At 42.4% G+C, this 9,018-nt stretch overlaps 1 protein-coding gene across 1 annotated transcript; it reads left to right on the forward strand.

The window, feature by feature from the left end:
- The first annotated feature begins 1,036 nt into the window (after window positions 1-1,036).
- On the forward strand, window positions 1,037-8,239 carry GLRX2 (glutaredoxin 2). The gene is made up of 4 exons (XM_032872893.1): window positions 1,037-1,213; window positions 4,311-4,374; window positions 7,024-7,200; window positions 8,050-8,239. Exons 1-4 carry the CDS (start codon window positions 1,113-1,115, stop codon window positions 8,179-8,181), a joined length of 474 nt encoding a protein of 157 aa, XP_032728784.1. The 5' UTR covers window positions 1,037-1,112; the 3' UTR covers window positions 8,182-8,239.
- Window positions 8,240-9,018: the final 779 nt, after the last annotated feature.

Below are 9,018 nucleotides of genomic sequence, written 5' to 3' on the forward strand. Positions count from 1 at the left end.
TGGATTTATGAAGAGTGACTTCACACCTTTTGGGGTATTTGTTTTTGTAACTAACTTTCATCCGTTTATGAAGTAATGAAACAACTCACTTGAAAATAGGGGGAAAAAAACCCCATCAGAAACAAGACGTTCTAATTTTGTAACCTGGTAACGCGAATCTTAAATTTAGCTAGTTGAATATGAAGGATCAAAAAAGGTCTGGATTGTTCTAATAATTGTTTAGAATTTTAAAAATACCATATTTGCCCTCTGACCTTAACAATTAGATTTCAATGTCTTCAGTAAATAAAGACCTACCCCCCCTTCTTATATAGTGACGCACAAAGCCCTGTCATTACCACGAGTGCCACAATGTTGTCCTTAGCACTCAGCTATTTTCACAGCCATGGCAAAACTCCTCCGGGCCAGTTCAAGTTTTATTTTCTAATTGCATTTTCATTTATAAACACAAATTTTGTTTTCTTTGGAAGGAATGTTCTACGTTGGAGTACTTTTTTCTTTTAATTCTGGATGTAAAATCTAATAATCCCACGATTTATACGGGCTGTGGATCAGCCGCCTAATTTTAAGATGACATAGTTAGGCTCTTACTTCACCGGCAGAAACACCTGTCTGACCGGAAGTTGTGATGACGCTACTACCTTCATGTAAACATCCCAGGCATTTCGAGTCTTTCTTTCGGACATTTTTTTTCTCCGTTTCGCCAGAATGTCGGCCACAGTCCCCACGCGTCGTTTCCACCGGCCCGTGGGCCTTTATGAGCGTCCCTAACCCCTAAAGACAGGAGCGGGGCTGGGCCGAGACCTCGAAGCCAACAGGTGAGGCGTCCGCGTAGGCCGGGCCGGCAGTTTAACCACTCGTGTGCCGCATTCTCCCCGCACACCTGCTCTGCGCGCTCCGGCCGCCGGGCCGCCTGCGTCGGGAGGACTCACGCGTTCGCGACGAGGAGACCGGCTGCGGCTCGGGCAGCCCCGGGGGGCGGGGAGAGGTGGGGAGAGGCGGGACCGGCCGCGCAGGGGCCGGGCGTGCGGAGGCAGAGCCGGCCGGCGGAGGCGGGCTTTCTCCAGCCGCGGTCGCACCCTTTCGGCTCGCGGCGTCCGGGCGCTCGGACCATGTCTTGGCGCCGCGCTGCGCTGCGGGGGACGAGGCTGGTTCGGAGCGGGAGCGGCTCGGCGGGCCGGTTCGGCGGGGTAGTGGGAGCTGCGGCCTCTGGGTACCGAGCGCGGCGGGCAGGGCACGGGGGGTTCGGCGTGGCGCGGAGGCCTCGCAAGGGTCTGGACCGAGCCGTGGGCGCGGGCCCCTCTTTCCCCGGCGCCGGGTGGGTCCTCGGAGGGCGGCGGGAGCCCGGGCAGTGTAGGCGGTGAATGATGCCCTAAGCCGTAGTGCCTTCTTACGGATCGTGTGACTCTTCCCTCGAAAACACCCGAGTTGTGGTATTGGGGGAGCTTGGAACCTCCCGCCCCCCCCCCCGCCCCGTCTAATAAATTGGGATTTCAGATAAACAGCGATTAATTTCTAGTCTTAGTTTATCCGAAATATTGCGCGGATTTTATTTAGACTCGGCAGTTACTCGCTTTTTATGTGAAGTTCTAATGTAATCGATCGTTCTGCATTTTTATTTGCTAAACCTGGCAACCTTCCTGCAGGAAGTGAAGGGGGAGCTTCCTACTAAAGGGCCCAGTCTTTGAGGATGGGAACTGTGACTTACTCATGTAGATGTCGCCTCTGGCTAGACCGAGGATTGCTTTCCCTGTGCTTCCCGGCCTCCAGGACCAGGCCTGCGGTGGAGGACCCCCTGGCCTGGGCTGATGGCTGTGCGGCCCTTGGGCCCGAGCCGGTGCTCCATGGTGGTTCTGACAGTTCCAGTGTCTTTGCCTGCCACTGCGCACCCATCCCTCTGTGTTGGAATCTCTTCCTTCCTACTTGGTTTGGTAACTCTGATCAGTTCTGCCAGACTGTAGGAACTGTTGATTACCTTTCTATTCTGAGCTGGTGACCCAGTCCGTGAAGGTGCTGACTACGTGGTGTTAACTATTTGACTGACTGTCCTTGAGCCCCTGATGTGTTTTTCCAATGATGTGCATCCCTGGGACATGTAGCCTTTCGCCTACTTAGTATATAGCAGGCGCTCCATGAATGTGGCATGGCTAATGCGTGCATCAGTGTTGAAGTGAAACGGTTCTTGTGCGTTTCTCTGTTGACGTCTCTTTCCTTACTAGGTAGTAACTTTTGCCAAGCTCAGCCAGAATTGAAGGAGAAAGGTGCTTTCCAGAAACTTTTATTTGGGAGGGTGGGGGGTGATATTTCAGATCCACCTCCGACCTCCTCTCACTCCCCAAGATAACTTGGGTATGAAGGTTTTACTGGAACTCCCGCTTCCATACTGTGGTAGGCAGTTTGGGGATGACGGTTAGATGCTGGACCAGAGATGAACAGGACTTGTTTTCTTAGTTGATAAGCCAGATAGGCTGCTGATTTATTACACCAAAGCACCTTCTTAGGTCCAGGCCAGGCCCATTGATTAACTTTTTTTTTTTTGGTTTATGCTCCAGGAACTGAGCCTGCTTTTTGTTTAACACACATCATCTGCCCTCCATCTAAATTGGTTGCAATCTCCCTAGCATGCTATTCCTAGTCTCTTCTTGAGATAAGTACCCAGGCCCTTTTTGTGTTTTAAAGATTTCCTTGCTAACTATTGGGAAGCAAGGAATAGTAGATTGTAAACACTGGGGAGTTCTAATGTTACAATGTTCCACTGGAGTAGTTCCTTCTTCTCTTTGTAATTACTGAAGGTCATGTTTGTTACAGGCAACCTTATTCTAAGTGTGTGGGCATGGCTATGTAGATCAGCCACTCATCATCCAAGGATAAAATGTAAAAAATCCATTTAATTATTATTATTTTTTTTAAGTAAGCCCCACTGTGGCGCTTAAATTCATAGTCCTGAGACCAAGAATCACATGCTATACCAACTATGCCAGCTAGCTGCCCCCAACATTTAGATTTTAAATGCTCTCAAATGAATGAAGTGTTTGGAAGGAGAAGTTTTTCTGTCAAAACTTGAATTTGGAACATAATCATGAGGAGACTATTTTTGAAAATATTTGAAACTTCAGTTCTTTATCTTATTCTCTTAATCTTTAGGTATTCGAGAAATTCTCTTTTGAAGCCCATATTCTGTGATTCTTTTTGAAGATTTGTAGTTTTTCTCTAACTAGTTTACATCAGGATGTTGTATGTGGTTGGGACAAGGCAATAGGTCCTGGCTGATCAAGAAAGATAAAGTGGATGGGGAAAAGTTCTAGGAGTAGGGAGAGAGATTTGATGATATAAAACTGGTCAATATTTTAGTGAATATATTCCTGTTAATAATGAATGCCTCCTTTTACAAGCTCCCAACAGCTGGGTTTTAAATAATACATACCTAGAGGGTCCATGTAATCAGGAAACGATAGTAATAGTGTTAAATGTTATTGAACATTTTACTGTGATCAAGGCACTGTTCTGCTTTCTATCAATTCATTTATTTTTATTTTTTATTATTATTTTTCTATCAATTCATTTAAACTTCATAAAACCCTTTGAGGTGGGAGTGACCGTTGGTCCTACTTTACGGATTGGGAAACTTGGATCTATGAGTGTTGTGGTTGACATACCTTAGTTTCCTTAAAATTTTTGAAATTTTGTAGGTTCTCTGTGTCAAAGTGATCATGGAGATTTGGCATATTTTAATATAAAAATGAAAACTTTTAAAAAACTAATGGTCAGGTCAAGGTCAGTCATTAGGACAGTCTGTTTGAAATTTGGTATTCAGAAATAAGAGTGTGCCAGGCTTTATACTAGGTTAATATGGTTTCACCAAATAATTAAGGATATTGGTAGGCTAGAGAAGCACACAGTCCCTTTTGGTTTTTGTAAACAAGTACTTTGTAAACTGGTATTTTTTTTTTTTTAAGATTTTATTTATTTATTTATTTGACAGACAGAGATCACAGAGAGGCAGGCAGAGAGAGAGAGAGAAAGGGAGAAGCAGGCTCCCTGCTGAGCAGAGAGCCAGACACAGAGCTCAATCCTAGGACCCTGAGATCATGACCTGAGCTGAAGGCAGAGGCTTAGCCCACTGAGCCACCCCGGTGCCCCTAAACTGGCATTGTTGTACTAGTAATAAGTAAAACTCTTTTTTTCTGTTTCATAGACTTGGGTATATATTTGCATATCAGGTTTTCATTAAATGGATCTCATTTGCTATATTATCATTAATGATTATCTTTAATGTTTAAAGCTGCACTGCCTTTTAAAATTCTTTTTAGGATGGGGAACAGCACATCATCATCTTTGGGGAAGTCAGCAACTGCTCCTGTGAATCAGATTCAAGTGAGTGATGTGGGAGACATAGGAAAAAACTTTCCTCTGTAGAAAAAGAATTGTGTTTTACACATTTAATATGCATATTCAATATCTAACCTGACATAGTTTGGCAAATGAATTACTAAATATATACTTTAAAATGTGCTATCAAAATAATCCATGTGACAGAAAATTTCTAGATCATATTGGTAGCCAAAATTTATGAGGTTTATTATTAATGGAGTCTTTACTCCCTCTAAGTTGGGTCTGTGAGGTTAGCTCCTCCTTCCCCTCAGACCTACCTCCGTCTCCTGTTGATACCAGTCAGGCTGCCCTTCTCCAGGGATACTGTTTGATTTTGGCCTGGGAAGCTGCTTCACAGCTTTTTCCCCCAACACAGAACTGAGCGTGCTGTAGTTACTTTATAAATGATCCTCTTAGCGACACCATTTGCTGCTGTGTACTGTTTTCCTCTCTTTCACTGCAAAACACAGTTAATTCTGCCTCAGAAAACCTTCTCTTATATGCATTTCTTCCCTCGAGGTCCAGAAGACACACTCATGTTTTTTTTTCTTTGTTCCTCATCACCAGCCACGACAACATAGATAACATTTCTGCCTTTAATTTGGCTAAAAAAGTATTTACTCACAGCTGATGAATGTAACAGCATGCTAGAAACCTGTTGTGAGGGTTCCTTCTTAAAGTGAGAATACAAAATGATGAAAATTTAGCTAGGTTGAGCCTGAGGGAGATGAGAAGGGTTGTTTGAGACACTCTGGCCTGTTATCTTGAGTTTCAACTCTGGAATCTCTTCATCGGTGGGGTGTTTTGTTTTTTGTTTTTTTGTTAAGATTTTATTTATTTGACAGATATCACAAGTAGGCAGAGAGAGAGGAAGGGAAGCAGGCTCCCTGCTGAGCAGAGAGCCCGATGAGGGGCTCGATCCCAGGACCCTGGGATCATGACCTGAGCTGAAGGCAGAGGCTTTAACCCACTGAGCCACCCAGGCGCCCCTTCATCGGTGTTTTTACTGCATGTCAGCACCCTGGATGCTCAGCTGTCCATAAACGATGGTCTCAATGTGCCTATAACCTGAGCAGGCATGGTGGAGGAAAGAGTGCTGGCTTTGGTGTTGGGACAGGTTGGGTTAAATCCTAGTGTTGTGAACTTCTCAGCCTGAATTTTCTCATCTATTAAATGGATTCATTCATACATCTCTGGTATGGCTGGCTTTCTCCAAGGCAGACTTCTGTACTGAATTTTAGAAGTAATCAGAAGAGAAAGCATAAAAATAGATCCACTTGCAGAGAGCTAGACTGTGCTGTAAGCCCCTTCTGACGCCCAAGGATGGATGTAACTTTATTTTTTTATTATTATTTTTTTAATTTAAAGATTTTATTTATTCATTTGACAGAGATCACAAGTAGGCAGAGAGGCAGGCAGAGAGAGAGGAAGGGAGCAGGTTCCCTACTGAGCAGGGAGCCAGATGTGGGGCTCAATCCCAGGACCCTGAGATCATGACCTGAGCCGAAGGCAGAGGCTTTAACCTACTGAGCCACCCTGGTGCCGTGGATGTAACTTTAGAATTATCTTGCCTCTACTTTCTGATTTTTGGCTTTCATCTTGAAGGTGTTGCTTATGACCCACATAAGAACAATATAGATGCTTGGGTGCTAGACTTATCTATTCAGAATCCCTTGAAGGACCTGGACATTCATGTATTTAGAAACAAAAAAGAAAACAGACTTCACAGGCATGCAGATGCATAGGAAAATCTCATGGTCTTTGTGATAAAGGCCTGGAGAGTAGTTTCCAAAGCATGCTGATACTAGAATCCTCTGGGAAGTTAAAAAACAAAAACAAAAACAAAAACAAAAAAACTTTTGACTTCTGCCTGAAACCCTTTGAATCAGCATTTCTGATAGTAGCTTTTCCAGGAACAAGAATATAAGAATGCCTTATCAATACTGTAATGACAATGACAGTTTTTTTTAAACTATAAAGATTCAAAGGAAGGAGTGAAAGTTGAGGGGGTAAATTGTTTTTATACCTGGATCAGTGAAAGCTTTGCATTTTAAATGGAACTCGTATTATCAGTCCTCACCATTAAAAGTAAAGGAAGGTAAGGAGTTAGCTCCTGAACATCTACTGAGTATTTAAGAGGCAATGTAACAGAGTTAAGTGCCTGATCTGTAGAATCAGACTTGCCTGGGCTCAAATCTCAGCTTTCCAGGTCTTATTAGGTGAGGACTATGACTAAGTCACTTACCTTCTTCACTTTCCCCATCTGTGCCTCACTTTCCCCATCTGTAAAGTAGATAGAATAATATGACCTGTCTCAGGATTATAGTGAGGTTTACATGAGGTGGTAAAGATTAGATGTTAAGAATTGTGTCTGGCATACAGAGATGTTTGCTGTATATGAATTGGCTATGATTATTGTTGTTATCACTCCATGCTAACTTTGCCTCTGTTATAACCCATTTTTTTCCCTAAAAACATCCCTTTTAAATAAATAATATTCTCAATCTGCAAATGAGAAAATAGATGATGGAGACTTAATTTGAGCACTGAATCATGAGTCTCCAAACCCATCCCCTTTCCACTATAATGGTTTCTTCCCAGAAGGTAATGTCTAGAGTTAAAAAAATTTTTTGTTTGTTTGTTTGACTTTAGGAAACAATTTCTGATAATTGTGTGGTGATTTTCTCAAAAACATCTTGTTCTTACTGTACAATGGCAAAAAAACTTTTCCATGACATGAATGTTAAGTATAAAGTGGTGGAATTGGACATGCTTGAATATGGAAGTCAGTTTCAAGATGCTCTCTACAAAATGACTGGTGAAAGAACTGTGAGTGTATCCTCTATTGTGTTTTTCCTCCAAATAAATGGTACCTGGGTCACCTACTGGCCTAGGCCCTTATGTTATGTAAAGTGAGCCAAGCATTCTCTGTCTCATCCTCTGAGAATCTTTTTTGGATAAAGAAATGGCAGATCTGGGAACAAGATTCAGAGACTAAGAAACAGCAGAATTATTTTATTTTTATTCTTGCCATATTTGTGTGTGTGTGTATGTTTTGACTAGGAGGGTGGGGTGATGGTGTTGTCATGAGTGCTTGCCTTTGAAACTTGAAGAACCTCCTGGAGCTTTTCTCAAGATGAAATCCTTTCTCCCCTTACTTAAAAAGTACAGACCATGGGTCAGTCTTCAGCTGCTGTGCTAATAGGAGTGCTTTAGTTCTTCATGTTTGTAGATTTCTGAAATTTGTCCAATCATAGGCATTTTTTCAGTGAAATGCATTGTCGGGAAAATACATAATATTGCCATTTTCCTTCTTGTTTGTATATGCCTGGAAGGTGTTTATAAATAATAATTACAGACTGTGTTATTTTACCTTTTATGTGCCATAGCAGTTAGAAGGAAAGGCTTGAGTGTCAGACTGCCCTGGATTTAAATCCTAGCTCTGTCATTTGCTATCATTGTGATTTGGGGCAAGTTCCTGTGCCTCATTTCCCTCCAAAATAATGCTAAAATTAGTACCTACCTCAAGGGTTTTAAAGACTTAAGTATTTTGTGAAAGAGCTTAGTCTGCTGCCTGGCCCATAAAAGTACCCAGAGTATGAGCATCCATTATTATTATGTGAAAGGTCTTATACTTCTGACGGTAGAGTGACACCTGATCTTTTGTTTATCCAACAGGTACCAAGAATATTTATCAATGGAACTTTTATTGGCGGTGCAACTGACACTCACAGGCTTCACAAAGAAGGGAAATTGCTTCCACTAGTTCATCAGTGTTATTTAAAAAAAAGTAAGAGGAAAAAATTTTAGTTATGTAGGTGCTCATAATGTTGCTAGTAAAATGTCAGTGATTTAAAGTGATAATGCCTTTTAAATGTTTGAGGTTGTTTTAAATATGTAAATTGTCTTCCTGAAAAAGTTGTAAAACAATAAATTGCTGTGGAAATCTCTTCTTCCTACTTGCCAATTCTTGAGCAAAGGGGATGATATTTAAAACTACAGGGGTGAAATTGTGTCAAAAGATAAGGAAAGGGGTGCTTGGGTGGCTCAGTCATTAAGGGTCTGCCTTCTGCTCAGGTCATGATCCCAGGATCCTGGGATTGAGCCCTCCATCAGGCTCCCTGTTCAGTGGGGGTACCTGCTTCTCCCTTTTCTTCTGCTGCTCCCACTTGTGCTCTCTCACTTGCTCTGTCAAATAAATAAATAAAATCTTTAAAAAATAGAATAAAGGGGCGCCTGGGTGGCTCAGTGGGTTAAAGCCTCTGCCTTAGGCTCAGGTCATGATCCCAGGGTTCTGGGATCGAGCCCCGCATCGAGCTCTCTGCTAAGTGTAGAGCCTGCTTCTCTCTCTCTCTCTCTCTGCCTGCCTCTCTGCCTACTTGTGTTCTCTGTCAAATAAATAAAATCTTAAAAAAAAAATAGAATAAAAATATTTTGGATTTGATTAATCCAATCCCTATATCAAACTTATCAACAAGAATTTTATTTTTTAATTTCATTTTATTTTTTTAAAAGAATTTATTTATTTATTTGAGAGAGAGAGGATGGTGAGAGAGGGAATACAAGCAGGGGGAGTGGGAGAGGGAGAAGCAGGCTTCCCGCTGAGTAGGGAGCCGATGTGGGGGCTTGATCCCAAGACCCTAGGAT

This window comes from Lontra canadensis, unplaced genomic scaffold, assembly GCF_010015895.1.
Source record: "Lontra canadensis isolate GAN:19392208 unplaced genomic scaffold, GSC_riverotter_1.0 scaffold46, whole genome shotgun sequence".
Classification (NCBI taxonomy): Eukaryota; Metazoa; Chordata; class Mammalia; order Carnivora; family Mustelidae; genus Lontra; species Lontra canadensis.